The sequence below is a fragment of the Podarcis bocagei genome (assembly GCF_964188305.1).
Source record: "Podarcis bocagei genome assembly, chromosome: 3".
Taxonomy (NCBI): Eukaryota; Metazoa; Chordata; class Lepidosauria; order Squamata; family Lacertidae; genus Podarcis; species Podarcis bocagei.
In genome coordinates, this window is record NC_138127.1 from 25,876,040 (window position 1) to 25,894,152 (window position 18,113).

At 42.4% G+C, this 18,113-nt stretch overlaps 2 protein-coding genes and 1 long non-coding RNA gene across 4 annotated transcripts in view; 1 reads left to right on the forward strand and 2 right to left on the reverse strand.

Annotated features, from left to right (window-relative positions):
* Positions 1-4,391, reverse strand: part of LOC308583293 (uncharacterized protein) — a gene marked incomplete at its 5' end in the record, with an annotated part of 28,934 nt that extends 24,543 nt beyond the window's left edge. Inside the window, 2 exons of the mRNA XM_081187108.1 lie at positions 988-2,190; positions 4,330-4,391. Of these exons, the coding sequence (XP_081043234.1) occupies positions 1,230-2,190; positions 4,330-4,391 (1,023 nt within the window). The 3' untranslated portion in view covers positions 988-1,229. The remainder of the gene's footprint in view (positions 1-987; positions 2,191-4,329) is intronic.
* Positions 1-12,223, forward strand: part of SH3BGRL2 (SH3 domain binding glutamate rich protein like 2) — a 29,375-nt gene extending 17,152 nt beyond the window's left edge. The window contains exons 3-4 of the mRNA XM_081187383.1: positions 5,047-5,127; positions 6,245-12,223. Coding sequence (XP_081043509.1) covers positions 5,047-5,127; positions 6,245-6,259 — 96 coding nt within the window. The 3' untranslated portion in view covers positions 6,260-12,223. The remainder of the gene's footprint in view (positions 1-5,046; positions 5,128-6,244) is intronic.
* Positions 1-18,113, reverse strand: part of LOC308583435 — a 60,050-nt gene that overhangs the window by 5,542 nt on the left and 36,395 nt on the right. For both annotated transcript variants that reach the window (XR_014006211.1, XR_014006212.1), the window contains exon 2: positions 153-212. This is a non-coding gene — a long non-coding RNA (uncharacterized lncRNA). The remainder of the gene's footprint in view (positions 1-152; positions 213-18,113) is intronic.

An 18,113-nucleotide genomic window follows, 5' to 3' on the forward strand; every position in this document is an offset into this window, starting at 1 on the left:
AACAAGTCAGAGGTTTCTACACAAACATGCATATCTCCATCCTGCAGCCAAATAAGTGATGTAAATTATCACAGTCGAGGGACACATTCCAGCCAAGCAAGAAACACTTGCAGGGAGGGCCTGGGGCAAGTTCATTGAAGGGGTTGACCTACCAAGAGTTCTGAGGTTCCACTGCAGCGTTCTGCTGTTGATCCTGTTAACTAGTCAGTTGCCTGAAGAAGATTTTCAACAGTTAAGTGAATGCACTTGATTACTGTATCCCATAAATTGACAGTACAATCCCCAAAGAATAGTATTTAACCATTTGGTAATCCCTTTGCCTTTTCAAAAGGCATGTGAGCTTTTTCTTCAGGGCAGTTTACAGCAGAATATCTTGCTTTCCTTTTAGATGTGTGGAACACAAATTGCTTCTTGTTGGCTGGACTCCAGTGAATTTTGCCTCTGTTGCCTTTTGGAATTCAGATGCCAGCCTGAGCCAAAGCTCATCAAACTTAGCCAAAGTTCCCCACCATATACCCCCCTGTTCATATGCTGCGTCTTGCAAGTAAAGTGGCACAGCTGTTTGGTCATTATGTGTGCAGGTTGCATTTCCCTGGCAAATTGTATAACGCTACTGCAGTGAATACTTCTTGAGCTCCCTGGGAGAAGCTAAACACATTCTCAAACTAATTTGCATGCTTTTAATGTAATTAGCAAAATAACTCGCATGCCCTTTCCATTTGTGCTGCAGGTGGTACATCTCATTTGGTGGGCATATTTCACTTAATCTCATTTCCTTCAGGAGATGGTCTGAGAGCACATGATACAGCCACTTTGCAGAAGCTAAGCAGGGCTGGGTCTGGTCAGTGCCTGAATGGGAGACCTAGAAACCTCTTGTACACCACCTTGAGTTCCATGATGGAAGAAAGGTGGCATAGAAATGTGTGAAAATACATTACACTGGGCAACAATTTTTTACTTTTTGAATGTTGTCTAGATTTCTACAACTGATTTAGGGTATTCTTGCACTGCTGAATCAGGAAATGGCATCCGTTTCTCTCCATCAGGTCAGGTTTACTGTAAACTGAATGGTGGGCATTGATAAAGGTAAGTACACGTAAATTGCATGTTGCTTCACCATTTTTCAAACTTCAGGGCTTGAACTTCCGTTTCTTGGAACTCCTGGAATGCTCAGCGGCAGGGAGGTCTCTCTTCAGAGTCCAACAGTAGTCAGCCATCATGACTGTGTCTCAGCGACCCTGATACCTGGTCTCCATCTCTTTCATGTCCTGATGGAATCTCTCCCCCTGCTCGTCACTCATTGAACCCTGGTTCTCAGGAAACCGGTCCATATGTGAAAATAGGTAGTGCATCTTGACGCTCATGTTGCAGCCCAGGTTTCTGAAAGCAGTCAGCATTTTGTTGACAAGTTCTGCGTAGTTTCTGGCCTTATTGTTGCCAAGAAAGTTCTTCACTACCAGAACAAATGCCTTCCACGCTTCCAGTTCCACTTCGTTCATTGACTTTCCGAACTCTGGATCTCTGATGAACTGACGGATCTGAGGACCGTCAAAGATGCCAGCTTTCAACTTCTCCATGGTCAATCCTGGAAAAGCCTGGCTCAAGTAAGTGAAGCAGTCACCATCCTTGTCCAGAGCCTTGGTGAACTGTTTGATTAAGCCGAGCTTGATGTGCAGCGGTGGGAAGAGTATTCTGTCTCTGTCCACCAGAGGGTCGTTGATGACGTTCCTTTCTTTGCAAGGCACCAGTTCCTCCCGCACAGGCCAGTCCTTCGTGTAATGCTGAGCACGGTCCCTACTATCCCACATGCACAGAAACCATGGGTACTTGGTGAAGCCAGACTGTTGTCCCAACAAAAAGTTCACCATCTTCAGGTCAACACAAATAAACCACTTATGCTGATCATAACCAATTTTCTCCAGCACATACTTCACCGCTTCATAGTTCTCCTTCAGTGTACTCGAGTGAGCCAGGGGTATAGAGGCAAACTGGTTGCCGTTGTGTAGCAGAACACATTTCAGTGATCGCTTGCTGCTGTCAATGAACAGTCTCCAATCTTTGGGTTCGTATTGTGGCACTCCAAGCTTGAGCAGAAGCTGCGCAATATCTGCACAGTACACCAAGTCCTTCTCTTCCGAGAAAAAACGGAGGTACTCTTGATGCCTGTTGCGGAAGAAGCTGATGCGAGCACTGTCAGAGAGGGAGGTTTTTTTCCTTCAATCTGGATGCAAACAGTTTGGCAGAGTCCTTTGACAAGCTGAGGTCGCGAACTAGATCATTCAACTCCTTTTGGTAAAATGGATGTGGAGCATCATCTTCAAGAACCACCACTTCTTCTTCATGTCCTTCAACACTGGAGGCATCTTCGTCCCTAATGTCAGGAAGTTCTCCGAAGATAGGCACTGGAATTTCGTCACAATGAGCTACAGGACGACGTGCTGATTGAAGATCAGGATACTTCGTGGGGCGGCTGCCCCATTAACTTAGTTTTGATCCCTCAACTTTATGCTTTGCCGCAACAATTTATGGAAGATTTCGAGGTTTTATGACTTCAAACTGATCCCCTTTCGATATAATCACCCAGAACTATCAGATCAAAACTATCCAATCAAAATAATTATTTGACATGGCATTTTACCCCCACCAACTTCTTCTAAAATGCTCCACACAAGCGTACATGTGAACAAAAACGTAACAAAACGACATGTGGCCATAGCTCAAAAGCTTGACCTGATTGTGCAAAACCAATGTGATTTTTGGATTCAGCACATCAGATTCGTCCTAAATCAACTGAAAAAACGCAGACAACAAATTTGTTGTTGACCAGTGTTATCAGTTCCATGTGCGAAAAGCCTAAGTCAGCGCTAGGAAAAAGTACCTGGAAAAACTATTAGAATTTGGCAAACATAATGAACTTAACTGGCTTCCTTTTTTTCCAAACGGTTTAAAACTTTCTCTTGCTTTAATATACCGTATATCTACAAATGTGATATTTTCTACTTATTTTTTAAAAATCCAAATAGAAAAAGTTTGGATTCTAACAAGGCATGCACAAAAGTGTTGACTGAGATCTGTTGAGAGGGTCGAGTGGTAATCCTAAACATGCTACTTTGCATTTATAAGAGCTGTGGATACATTATGCCCTTAATTCTTACAACAATCTTGTAAAGCAGATCAATGTTATTCCCTTATTGCAGAGAAGAGGCTGAAAGTAGGTTAATCTAAGGGCAAATTTTATGTGCAAAAGGCTCCCTTGCAATATGGTGCAAGAGTTGAGAAAATTTGTGGGACGGAATTAACCCTTTTCCTACCAGATGGTTCTTGCCAGGTCATTTTTAAACACTGTGTGCATGTATACAGCTGCACTCCAAAAGTAGAAGCAAAGTGGGAAATGACCTCTGGGACATTTGTAGGTGAGAAGAGTTGGGTGCAGAATTTTCAGATTTTTCTCTAGCATGTACCTCCTTTCTCCACCATCCCACATTCATGTTATCTCAGCAAAAACACAAGTTTGCACCATATAGCTCCATCCTAAAGCAAGGTTGTGGCTGAAGCAAGGTCTGAATAGGGGTTTCTTAAGTAAATGCTGGTGCTCCACCATTAAAGGGTTCAGATTTTGGAACAGCTTCTCCAGGGTTGTATGCTCAGTCCTTTTACCGCCCAATTTTAGATATGTAGTGAGCTGGTCTTAGGTACAAATAGGGTTTCCTGAAAAAAGAGGATTGATGAGTTGCTTGGCAGGGGGTTGGACTCGATGGCCCTTGTGGTCTCTTCCAACTCTATGATTCTATGATTCTATGCTGCAGGATGGAATTTTTAGCCCAAGTAGTCTGCACATGATCAGTAGTGAATGACGTGTCTTTTGTTTCTTTAAGCTTTTAACAACAAAGCCCCCATTCAGACCATAAGGCTCTTAGCAGAATGCTAAAGCAATAGGTTGCAAACAGAACTGAAGGGTGCCGTTTAAACACACACAGGGATTTGTCAAAATATCAACTCCCGAAAGCAGTGCAGAGAGAGCTTTCATTTGTAATCCCACAGAATCTAATTGCTCCTTAAAGCCAGGAAGCCTTTATTGTCAATGAGACAGTGATATTAATTCTTTAAGAAGTCAAGGGGTTTGCTAGCTGGCTCTGAATATATTTCTTGATATTTCTGTAGGAAACAAATTAATCAGCTATCCCTTGCCCATTTGGGGGGGGGGCAAGCTATGAGGTAAACCTACTATTGATTTATTGAACTTTTGTTTAGAAACCTGCCTTAGGAACAGGTGGCTCTTAGCTATACATTTTGGTGCCGCCTCAAGTTATGTTGCAATCTTGTACAAACTTGCTGGCCTTGGAGTAATCCCCATTTAACTCAATGGGGCCTACTTCTGAGTAGGCGTTCATAGGACTGAACTGTCAGGTTGTTTGCTTTCTTCTTCGTCTTCTTTTTTTAAAAAAACTATTTAACATTTAGGCAATTTAACCAGAAATTGCAGCCTCTACTCCTTTTTTCATGTGAAACTTGAAACTAAGCCAATAGCTGAGAAAGCTGCAGAACCTGTTTCTGGGAAGTAGGCCTCTGAACTGTGTGTAGGCTGTGTACTGCGATGCTTTTTGGTGAAATGCCAGAGCTGTTTGCTTCTTACAATGAACATATGTAATTATATTACTGTGAATTATTAATCATTATCTCCGCTTCCACTCAGGGCAGTATGCTCGATGAACCAATGATCTGATTAAGTTCATCTGATAAACAGCTCTTTATGCTCCTTTGAATTGCTTTGATGGTGCCGATCATCAGGTGGAATGTGGCCTGGGTTTAACTAAATTTATTCTCTCTGCCTCCCTCCCTCTCTCTCCTTTTTACATATCAATTACAAAGCAGGAGCGAGAACACACATTCTCAAATGATGGGTAAACTGGAATTATCCTTCCATTACTATTATAAAGTTATTCCTTTATATATCAGTAAGCATTATTATACTGCATCTCTGATACAATATCAGTGGGATGAAGCTCTAAAAATAACTTATCTTTTCCCCCCCTCCCTTCTCTCTAGGATTATGACTCATTTTTTGAAGCCAAGGAAAGCAACACCGTCTTTACGTTTCTTGGGTTGAAACCTAATTTGGCATCAAAGGTGAATATTTCATGATAGTTTTCATGTAGTTTTCAATGTATATTTTCTTTCTGGAATAGACGGCGTGTTCTTTGATTTGAAAAATGAATAAAAGGGTATGGGATGTTTTTGGCAACATCATAGCTTGAACCTAAAATAAGCACAATTGGTTATTTTTTCATAATTTATAAACACTTAAAGTCACAATGTACTCAGTTAAATCCAAGTAGTGCAATTGATTTTTAATTCAGCTATTTTTAAATTTCTTTTCAAGTTTAGGGTTTGATACTAATAAAATATCAAAGAAATTGGTCCTCATTGAAACACGTGTATCTCCTACTATGTTGCAAACTTACTGGATTTCCTGGGAATATTGCCAAACCAGGTCACCGTTTGCTTTGTGTGTGACCTGGAGTCATAGCTGGTTCCTTTGGCGTCCTCTTAGTGAGCAGATAAAGATTAGAGCCTATTCCTATGAGGCACCTTTCCAGGCTCTCTTAACTTGTTTGGCCCTATTGACCATTAGTGATAAAAAATTGGGATTGGCATAGGGGCAATTGAGGCTCAGCTACACAAACTATGATATGTAATCCCTATTCATGCATTTCCTCCTCCACCCACTGTTAATCACATGGAAGAGGAAGCAGAGAGGATGACTGCGATTGCCCTGCTCCTTTTATCCCATTCCCAGTCATTCTCCATTAAATGGTGGGTGACCCTCTACACCACTGCTGGGGAGCTATGGCCATGTACTACAATCCCCTTCATCCTGTTCCTTGGCCATGCATTCTGGGGCTGATGGGAGTTGTAGTTCAGCGACATCTGGAGGGCCAAAGCACAAGCCTGTTCTTCCCATGTGCTTTTGAAGGGTTCTAAAATGCACAGGGAGTCTGCATGAGCAGAGCAGGTGTTTCTCATTTTCTGTTTTCAACTCCTGCTGATAAAGTTTTTGTTTAAAATGCCTATTTGTCATGTCATTGCTGCAATTGTTTTTTTAAAAATGTGTATTTTGATGCTTTATTATTTTAATGTTGTGTGTGGTTCGTCACTTTTGAGTAATTTTTATAAGGTAAAATAAGTGTTTGGAAAAAATAACTATATAATTGTTGGTTTGTTGTTGTTTTTTTAAAAAAAACAGGAGTCGGAGCCTTAGAACAAGTTCCTTGAGGATTCAGCAAGCACATTGTCTGGGTGAATGAAATTCTTGATGTCCAGCACACAACAGCTTCCGTAGTGGATCACTGTGATGCACACCAATATGCACCATTAATATTTTGTTTGACACTGAAAAGATGAAATAAGACAGTGGCTACAAAAACGGGGTATATGGTGATGGTAAAATGGTAATGATGGGGGGGGGTGTCCTTCCTTTTTCCCTTTTCTTTTTGCAAACATATCTGTGGTGGATGCTGGGTACCATTGACCCTAACAGCCTCTGATGCCACATTTGAGACATTACTTCCATTCTGAAAGTGACAGGTGGGTGTGTTGAATCTGATTGTACAGTGAGCATTGTCAGAGTTTCAGATGTTTACTGCATTCTGAGCTGAGAGTTACAGTGGTGCCCCGCAAGACGAATGCCTCGCAAGACAAAAAACTCGCTAGACGAAAGGGTTTTCTGTTTTTTGAGTCACTTTGCAAGACGAATTTCCCTATGGGCTTGCTTCGCAAGACGAAACGTCTTGCAAGTTTGTTTCCTTTTTCTTAAAGCCGCTAAGCCGTTAATAGCCGCTAAGCCGCTAATAGCCATGCTTCGCAAGACGAAGAGACTCGCGGAACGGATTAATTTTGTCTTGCGAGGCACCCCTGTAATGGCAGGTGTAACCTGCTGTTCTTGAACACAGTTAAATGCTAAAGTCAGCAGCGTTGAGCTGCAAAGACACCACTCCAACAGAATATGTGCTAGTTGTGCTATCTGTGCTGAAATGTGCTTATTGTGGTAGATGTGGCCTGGTATTCTCTTTCTACTTGGAGGGGGCAGTGAATCAAATCTCACATCTCCCCTGGTTGGTATTCAGCAGCCAGTTCTTAAAACAACAGCCATCTTGCATGTACTTCATAGCTTGCTTTGAGTTGCAACTTGATGGAAAAGAATTAGCTGGCAAGTAGATTCTAAAATGAGAAGCTGACAAAATGGACCTTACTTCTTGATGAGAACACCAGGCATGTCTGCCATTTTGAGCTACATTACATGCATTTGCCAAAAAAATGTTTTGTATGAATTATAGATTTCCCCCCACCTTACAAGCATTGATATTACTTAAAAACCCTATTGCTGTCAGTGAGATTAATTGTAGAACAAAGGTTAAAATCTGTAGTGTGCCATGTAATACAGTGTAATACAGCCTGCAAAAGCATACAAGCCAGAACCTTAAGTAGATTAATAGTTCTATTGCCTTAAAAGTGGAAGGGTATTGGGGGGAGGGTTTCCTAAAGAAAGAAGCATTATATTTTTGCCTGTAAAATGTATTACTTTACATAATAGTGCTGAGTTGGACTGGTGTGTTTAGCATCTTCCAGTTCAGAGTCCCAAATAGTTATACTTGGCAGTATGGATAGCCTATTCTGTGAATCTGTGAGGCATCTAAATGAAAAGTGTGGGACCAAACAATAGCAGCACAATCCTATGCATGTCTACTCAGAAGTGAGTTAAATAGGTGCATAACATGGCATCCTAGCTGGGTTTTAAAAGACCACTTATCAATTGAATATTTATTGTTTGAAGTGCAAGCACCCCCTGGAAAATATAGATGCTCTGATTTAAAGCTGGCATGAGGTGCACATAAGCCTGTCCCAGATCCAAGACAAAGTTCACAGTCAAGAGAAAGTTAATGATCTTACCAGTGGAAGAAGCTGGTTGTCTCTTGCTTGACTCTCGTTCATTTTAATGGGCGTTTGAGCATGACGAAAGCCCTCTTCAGGCATTCAGATTAAGCGTAAACATGTGACGGAGGACTGCAACGATGAACCCACCCTACCCAGTCACTGTTACCATTTGGAGAGTGAACGTATGAAACAGGGAGCTTCCTGTTGGTTCCATGTGCCACAGCCTTGACTTTCTAGCTTTCTGAAATGTGTAAAAAGCTCCCCAAACTACAGGAGAGTCCCTGTTCCATATGTTTCTCCCTCTCCAACACACAGGGAGCTATGAGAACAGGATCAGAGCTAGGGCACTCATCCCTGCAGCCTGCCTCACCTGTTTACACAGGATATGAAGACCTGAATACGGCTTTACTAGCTTTGGACTGGGGATAAAGGACTTTACATATTTCTTGTGGGAGCGAATATGTCACTTATAACCCCCATTTGCTAGGGTTTCCTTTTTAATTTTGATCAGGGCATGTTCCTTGTGTGCATATTGGATCCTCTGTATCAGGGCAATAGCGTAGTTCAGGTGTTGGTCCTAAAAGTACTAAAGGAAAAGGAAAAGAGGAAGGTGCTATGGAATCTTTAATGATAAAATCACAGATGATTATAAAGCAGGCATAGGCAAACTCGGCCCTCCAGCTGTTTTGGGACTACAACTCCCATCATCCCTCGCTAATGGGACCAGGGATGATGGGAGTTGTAGTCACAAAACATCTGGAGGGCTGAGTTTGGGGATGCTTGTTATAAAGTATTGTATATGAGCCCTATTTTGTTACTCATAGCTCAGGGAAGTTTTGAAAGCAGTTTTGTTGTTGTTGGGGGCAGAACAAGTCTGCTCTTCTGGGACGTGTGGGGATGGCAGCTTAAAAATCCACTGTGCTCTATCCATTCCACCAGGAGCATGCAAGTCCTTGAGCAGCTCTTTAGAGTCTAGTTAATTTTAATTATAATGGTGTTTGCAATAAGCAGAAGGCACATTATTTAAGATGCCTTAATGGGTTTTATGTGGGGAGTGTGGGTGGGGGGAGTGTATTCTTAGAATGCAAGAATAGTTCAAAAGGTGCCCTGTTTTCATGCCTTTATCAGCTCTATAAATTCACTGGTGAATGCTATTTGATTTTTAATTCAGAGTTTGGCTTTCATTTTTATATTAAAATTTTCTAAGGTGCTTGAGTTCTTTCTGTTTTATTTTCATTATATTGCAGCCTTCTGGTTTTCTTTTATGTAAAAGAACATTAGAATGCATTCCTTTCAGTTGGTGGTTAAAAACCCCACTAAACTCTCATTTATTTTTATCTATTTCTTGTCCTGCCTGTTCTGTGGTTTCCCAGCCCCTCCTAGGATGTACTCTTATCAGGAAAATTAATATGGAAAATTAATCTATCTCCATGGGAAATATTCCAATAGTTTGAGACTAGCTTTGATCTGCGTAAAAATATACCCCCCTCATGTGATCACCTGATATTATTTATTGTGATAAAAGGTATTTTTTTCCATGCGCAGTCACATCTGACAAAAAAAATATATAGTTGTGTTCATAAAGTGGGCCACATCCTTTAAAAAGCATAAATCAGTGCAGCTCTGTGGGAGCAGAGTTTATCGTCACTTAAAAGCATGCCAGACTCAAGAGTCATCACCATGTTTCATAAAGTTGGGATACACTATGATTTGGAAGAAAAGGAATTGACCGAATTATCAAATTCTGGACCAGCCAGTTTTGCTGCAAGGATTAGCTTTGCCTAAGGCCGGGGTGGCTAGTCCATGACCCTATGGAAGTAGCCCCAGCCGCTATGGCCAGGGGTCAAGGATGCTGGAAATTGTATTCCCAACAGCAAAGCCACAGGTTCCTTATCTCTGGCATCAGATCTTAAGCAGATGTTCCCTTCCAATTTCTATATGGGATTAGCACTTGATGGAGGGAAAATGGGTCTCACTAATTCAGGTGTTCAACTCTACTTTGGAGCATAAAAGCTTGCTGCATCAGGTCAGTGTCTTATCTACTCCAGCACCCTCTTCTCATAAGGGCCAATTGGATGCCTGTGGGAAGCCCCAACAGCAGGACCTTAGCTTTCAGCATGTGAGAAGAAGGCAGGAGAAGGACAAGTGTGCTGACTCTGTCTTTGTCCCCATCCCACCCTGGTCCCCAGGGGTAAACAGAGAACCTTTCTCCTGTGCAATGTGGGACCCTGCTCATGGTGGTGAAGCCCTAAACATGTAAGCGATCATTGGAAGAGGGTGTGTGTTGGATTAGGATATGTGACAGCTTCCCCGGTGTACCTTTTCTCTCATTGGGGAAGTGGAATGTCACTGTTTTCAGATCACACCCTTAGTTACTATTCAAAACACTTGTGACATGTAAAGCGCTGCATCAATTTACACTGGGAGAAGGGAGTTGTCCGTTTCTCTCCCTTCTCTGTTGCAGTTCTCAAAATCCTTTTGCAATCCGTAAAAACCATCAAAAAGCTAAAGTAGACCTGAGGGACTCTAAAACCTAGGCGTGGCTGTATGCTAAAGCAGTGAGAAGACCCATGTTACAAGTTGACCTTGGCTGCAACTAGTAGCTCAAGATGTTCTGCCCCTCCTCTTTCAATCCATCACCTTCTTTATCCCTTTTCATTCTTTAGATGGGTCCCCCTCCCCATGTTCTTTTTCTGTAGGATATGGGGATGATTGACAGGACTCCATGATATTTGCCTCCATGTTGCAAAGGTGGCTACACACATTCCGAGAAGTATTAATTTTGACCAGGCCAGCTGCCGGCACAAATGACAAAGAAATTAATGTTTATTTCCAGTGTTTACATTTGGATTTCATCTCTCAATGCAAACCGCCTTTTGCCCCTGAGTGCAGGTACCAGAGGACAAGCTAGATGCTGGCGTGTATGACTTCCTTTTTCCTGTTACTGTTTCTGTGTGTGTTTTAAAGTGAAAACTGACAATTTGGAAACACAGCCGCTGCTACATGTATGTTTTTTGTGTTCAGGTATCTGCTTGGAAGCAAAGTGAGAAGCCATCCTTGTATGGAGTTACAGTTCTCCTTAGTTTCTTAAAAGCTCTGTTGACACATGCATGCTCATTATTCCATGAGTGCAGCACTCGGTAGTGACTTGCGTCTGTGAAAGAGCCGTTGTGTCACAAGCAGAGCATTGATCTCACCCAACATCACTTCAAACACAATGTTGGGGTTTTTACCCCCATGTAAGCACATTATATATTCAGCTGCAAGTAACCAAATGTTGAGTAACCAAGGTAATGTACATGAACAAGTCCTGCACAAATGGATCCCATCCTTTCTCCTCTGCGTTGTCTATGTTGCCAATGTTAGTCTTGTGCTTTTCTGATAAACCTTGTGTTGGAGAGGACCACCTATACATGCGCATGTAGCATTGTGGCACATCTGTTCAGGTATTTCACTGGCTGCTAGTTCAAGGGAGCAAACCAGATGTTTGGGAAAGGTCCTTTGGTTCGGCAAGTACAGTGCCGCAAGCCAGCCCTAATGTTAAACCATAGTGCCATAGTTTCTGCAGACACTGTAGCATGCATTTGCCCCATTAATGCTCTGTTGGCTGTGCGCACGACTTGGTGGGCCATTGCAGGTGCGTTCTTGAGGCATGTATGGCTCATAGAGCTCAGATCTACCGAACACATCAATTCTTAAAAACAGCAAGGACACCTTAGGACATCTCACGGGAGCTTCCAAGGTGCCTAGCATGGTGCCTAATTGACAGTTGCTTGTCATGGGGAAGTTCAGTGAGTCCAGCACCTCCTGTGCTGGTGCTGAACAGGCAAGTCTGCACCTGCCAGATTTTGACTTCCTGCTCAGCTATTTGGCATACTGAACTCACTTAGAGCAAGAACTGGCAAACCTGGATCAGGCTCCTGTGTCTTCAATACCAGGCAGCAGGAAAAGATTCACTAACAGCCCTTGGAGTGATTGGAAGAAGCTGAGTGTGTGACGTCTCCCTGTCACACATTTCATACCATGAATGGAAGCTTCTTTAAGGCAGGATATAGCAGCCCATCCAAGTATCCATTTCTCCCTGGCCTCTGCTTCCCCAAAGCCTGTTTCTTTTGTGCATTAAGGTATGGCACTGAATAACGTCAGACAAAGATTCCCATGTCTTCTGTTGTATAATATGACAGATGGAATCCTGTGTAATGTGTCTCAGGTGTACTGTGTTTAAAAATAAAAATAACTTTTATATTTAATGCTTAAATTGCCATATTAAACCTACATATGAAGAAGAGTATGGCTTGTGTGTGTTTCTCACATTCTGTTGGCATCTCTCATCTGTCCCTTAAAAGGCTGTGTCGTCTCTAAATGTGACCTCACAGAAACGGTTGTGGCCTTTCCTGTGTGTTTTGTAGACTTTGTAAATTGGTATCTCGTGCTAACAGAAAATACTTATTAGGAGCAAGTGCCATTAAACAGAGGGGTTTGCTTTTGAGTAAGCATGCGTATGATTGTGTTGTTCTGCTGCAAACCCAGAGTCACTTGTCAGAAACTGGCCCCACTGAAATCAGTGGGAGCTGCTTCTGAGTAGACTTGTCTAGGATTGCAGGAGTATATTTATTTAAGAGTGCATCACTTTCTAAAACAAGCCACAGGAAGAAGAGTGTTTTAAACTGGCAAAAGCTTTCTTAGGAGAGCAGAGAAAAAGTAGCACCCAGTTGATTTCATGAGTTTGCAAAAAGGTATCTTGTGTGTGAAATTATTTTCGCAAAGCAGTCTAAAATAAGCTGCTATTGATAAACAATTTTTAAAAAAGATCCTTGGTGTTATTTTCAGATTTCCAGCTGGTGTCTTTGATTTATTCTGTGAAGCAAAACCAATGTTTGTGAGGAGTGAATCTCTCCTCTTTTTTTTTAGCTTTCCAAATGTGAAATATTTCCCCTTTCCCTTTTATTTATGTCTACATTTATTCAAAGTTTAATATTCTTCCTTTTAGAGCACAGCCCACACAAAGCAGTGTACAACTAGCAACTACACCACCCAAATTACATTTGTGTGGTTGTAAATATAAACGTCTTGAACCATAAGCAAACTTCAAGGCTGTTTGCTCTTCCTGCTCAGTTTCTGTTTGCACTGACTCAACCTCTCCTACACTGAATACACCCCCTTAAACATGCCCACATTTCATTGGATGCCAGGATTGGGCACCCACCCATCCTCCTGTTCTCAACAAAGAAGAGGTGTAAAGAATTTCTCCCTGTGAACGAGCATGGGGGAGGTTGGTGATGTGATGCCTTTTCTCCCATTGATGGGAGAAGAACATGCCCACACCATTTTGTACTCTTGTCTTTCTTTCTGCTGTTTAGATGTGCCGGTATTTTGTGTAGTGACACACATCCCAGAACAGCCATTTTGTGATATGCCAGTCGCAACCCCCTCCAGCAGCCATTTTGTGGAACAACTTATCAACATGCCCACTGCCCTCAAAGTGTTGATGACCTCTCCTAGAAAAACCACCTTGCAGGGATCATTTGTGCAGGATTGTGTGCTAGTGTGGTGTAGTGGTTAAGAGCGGTAGTCACGTAATCTGGGGAACCGGGTTCGTGTCTCCGCTCCTCCACATGCAGCTGCTGGGTGACCTTGGGCCAGTCGTCACACTTCTTTGAAGTATCTCAGCCCCACTCACCTCACAGAGTGTTGGTTGTGGGGGAGGAAGGGAAAGGAGAATGTTAGCCGCTTTGAGACTCCTGAAGGGGAGTGAAAGGCGGGATATCAAATCCAAACTCTTCTTCTTCTATTGTTCTGGCTTTCCAGACTGTAAATCTCCCCAGAGGCACACAAGGATGGCTACAAAAAACTACTACACAAGAAAAAGGGATTGGCATAGATGTGGCTGTGCTAAGAGCCACTCAATGTTTGCTGCAGCTTTGGGGCTTCCAAAACCAAGGGCAGATGCATTAGGACAGGGGTAGGCAACTTGCTGCCCTCCAAATGTTGCGACTGCAACTCCCATCATCTTTGACCACTGGCTGTGCTCCCTGGGATGATGGAATTAGGATTCCAATAGCAACTGGAAGAAATCCTATTGGCTAATCCTTGCATTAGATTTTTTTTGTGTGTGTGTGTGAAATATGCTGTCTGTTGAGTCATTGGTTGGGTGGTGCGACATGAATAAGAGTTGTGACCAGCACAAAGCTTTTTGCCAAAGCTTTGAAGAATAATTTCAGAGATTTAAAATGGGTTATCTGAAGTGGCACATCAGGATGTGTTTTAAGTGCAAAGAAGGAATTCTCTCTTGCACAAAAACTTAGCATTTATTATCTCCCTCAGACAGATGTAAATGCCAAAGTAGTATTGAAAGACGGGTAATGATTAAACTAAAGTCAACAACAACCACCCTAGTTTATGCGACGAGCATAACTTCATCCTTTGTTCCGTAAATGCAAGGCTTAAAGGTATTTCTACAAGGAGAGTAAAGTGCACTTCTGATCCTCTTTGAAACTGTTTGGCCTGCAGCAGAGGGAGATTGTTAATGGTGGACAGAATGCAAGGAAGACCTTGGGTGCACGTTATAGGTTTTACATTCGTGTTATAGACCAATTTTAAACACAGATCAATGTAAGCCTCCTATAAAACTGCCTACATTTTCAGTTTCTTGAACTCATCAAGCTGCGTTAATAGATGGATTGTCAAGGAGCTGCTTGAGCAAAGCCCTCGGTGCAACAAAACATGATTTGCCGCTGCTTCAGTTCAGCTCTTTTGGACGTAGAAAGAGGTTTGTCACTAAATATAGCCTTCATTCTATTCGGGAACATAATCCAAAATCACCGTGAATGCAATGCACACGTCTTTTGATCTACAAAATGTATATATGCTTCAGGGAGCAGTTGTGAAACAAAGGATTGCTTTTGGTGCATACATGTGAGGGCAGTCAGCAAGGCCGCTTGCTTGCAGACTGAAATGCTCAGGAGCAAGGGGTGTTAAGATTGTGCAGTATGGTATTATGCATGGAGTATTTCTCCATGATAAATGTCCCTGAGGTTTGGGGCATACCTGGGCAAAGCAGCCCACAAAGGGAAAAAAGAATCCTGCAGCCTTTGGGACTCCAGGGACCATTGAATTGTGGTCATGATTTCCGCAATAACCAATACAGTTTACCTATTGTGTGTATTTCAAATACTTCACCACAAAAATTCACATATAATTGCCTCAGGGTTTGTTATTTCATGCAGGAAAGCAGACTTTAACTCAGAATGTTTGATAGATGGAAATGGATTCAGTTTTAAGATATTATGCCTATAGATTTTTATATGCTTTTATTACCTTGAATATTAAATCTGGTTATATTCAAACTTAATGGAATATATATATATATATATATATATATATATATATATATATATACCTACAAGGATGGATAAAAATCCATATATATATATATGGATTTTTATCTATCCTTGTAGATGTATAAAAGAGCCTCACAATTCAGTTGTAGCTGCCCTGGCAATTGAATTGCACTGGCATAAAGTCATGTATTAGCACTCTTATCTATTAATATAAGGGAATTATTACTTCACCATTTAAAACTGTGATAAAGGAAAGACCTTGAGAAGTCTGCCATATGATCAAGTGGTGCTTTCCCGTTCTTCTCTGGGAAAGTTGAATGCAACAGTTGAGCATATCTCCTAGTGGCGCAGTTACGGGGTGGAGAAAAGTTCTGCATTTGGTTGATATGGGAACTAAGTGTTCTCTGGACGCAGAATAGCATGTGGTTGGTTTGAAAACACCAGAGACTAGAGGGCCAGAATTTCTACATGTGAGTCCCATAGGCTTTAGAAGAGGGGAAGGGGGGGAAAGAACCTGAATACAAAGCACAAGGCTAGAATTAAATGCAAAATAGAAATAGAAATGGATGGGTTAAGCCTTCTGGTGACCCCTGTTGTAGGGGAGTGAGCTGACCAGCGGTCATAGAATCATAGAATCATAGAATCATAGAATCATAGAGTTGGAAGAGACCACAAGGGCCATCGAGTCCAACCCCCTGCCAAGCAGGAAACACCATCAGAGCACTCCTGACATATGGTTGTCAAGCCTCTGCTTAAAGACCTCCAAAGTAGGAGACTCCACCACACTCCTTGGCAGCAAATTCCACTGTCGAACAGCTCTTACTGTCAGGAAGTTCTTCCTAATGTTTAGGTGGAATCTTCTTTCTTGTAGTTTGGATCCATTGCTCCGTGTCCGCTTCTCTGGAGCAGCAGAAAACAACCTTTCTCCCTCCTCTATGTGACATCCTTTTATATATTTGAACATGGCTATCATATCACCCCTTAACCTCCTCTTCTCCAGGCTAAACATGCCCAGCTCCCTTAGCCGTTCCTCATAAGGCATCGTTTCCAGGCCTTTGACCATTTTGGTTGCCCTCCTCTGGACACGTTCCAGTTTGTCAGTGTCCTTCTTGAATTGTGGTGCCCAGAACTGGACACAGTACTCCAGGTGTGGTCTGACCAGAGCAGAATACAGTGGCACTATTACTTCCCTTGATCTAGATGCTATACTCCTATTGATGCAGCCCAGGATTGCATTGGCTTTTTTAGCTGCCGCGTCACACTGTTGGCTCATGTCAAGTTTGTGGTCAACCAAGACTCCTAGATCCTTTTCACATGTACTGCTCTCAAGCCAGGTGTCACCCATCTTGTATTTGTGCCTCTCATTTTTTTTGCCCAAGTGCAATACTTTACATTTCTCCCTGTTAAAATTCATTTTGTTTGTTTTTGCCCAGTTCTCTAATCTGTCAAGGTCGTTTTGAAGTGTGATCCTGTCCTCTGGGGTGTTAGCCACCCCTCCCAGTTTGGTGTCATCTGCAAATTTGATCAGGATGCCCTTGAGTCCATCATCCAAGTCGTTGATAAAGATGTTAAATAAGACCGGGCCCAAGACAGAACCCTGTGGCACCCCACTAGTCACTCTTCTCCAGGATGAAGAGGAACCATTGATGAGCACCCTTTGGGTTCGGTCAGTCAGCCAGTTACAAATCCACTGAGTGGTAGCAGAGTCAAGACCGCATTTTACCAGCTTCTTTACAAGAATATCATGGGGCACCTTGTCAAATGCCTTGCTGAAATCAAGATAGGCTATATCCACTGAGTTCCCTTCATCTACCAGGCTTGTAATTCTGTCAAAAAATGAGATCAGGTTAGTCTGACATGACTTATTTTTCAGAAATCCATGCTGACTATTGGTGATCACAGCATTCCTTTCTAGGTGCTCACAGACTGTTTGCTTAATGATCTGCTCCAGAATCTTCCCTGCTATTGATGTCAGGTCCTGGGACTCGAGTATAGACCTTGGTCAACAGCCAGACAGGAAGTACCTCTGGAGGTACAGAGCTCTTCAGACTGCAACAAGAGTGGCACTAAGCAGTGCGGAATGAGAAGTCTTGTTTTGTCCCAGAAACAAAACACAGTACAGTGGTACGTCGGGTTAAGTACTTAATTCGTTCCGGAGGTTCGTTCTTAACCTGAAACTGTTCTTAACCTGAAGCACCACTTTAGCTAATGGGGCCTCCTGCTGCTGCCGTGCCGCCAGAGCATGATTTCTGTTCTCATCCTGAAGCAAAGTTCTTAACCTGAAGCACTATTTCTGGGTTAGCAGAGTCTGTAGCCTGAAGCGTATGTAACCTGAAGTGTCTGTAACCCGAGGTATCACTGTAGTTTGAGGGAAGGCATGACTCTGTCACAAAAGACGTTTCACGTTGGGAAACACATTTACATTAAATAAAAGGTGGATATCTATCACACACTCAAATGATAGCCTGGAAACTTTTGCATTGGCACAAGTCATGTATTAGTGGGCGCTCTTATCTTAGCTTGGAAACTGTCACGGCCCTAAACAAGAAAGGGCTGGAGAAAGTTCCACGGACCACAGACTGCTGCTCTTGATCTTGTTTGCTCCTGACCTAGTTTGGGGCTTTGCAGACAGGAAGAATGTAAAAATCTTCCTCCAGTGAGAATATCCTCTCCACGGGGAGGCTCCAAAAGAAGATTGGGGCAAACAATATATGCTCTATCTAGGGAACGGGGTAAGGGAGCATGAGCTGCAAGCTTCTCACATCCGTTGCTACTAATCCAGTTGCCTCAGGGCAGTCTTGCACATGGTGTCTTTTTCTTTCGTGGATACAAAAAAAAAAG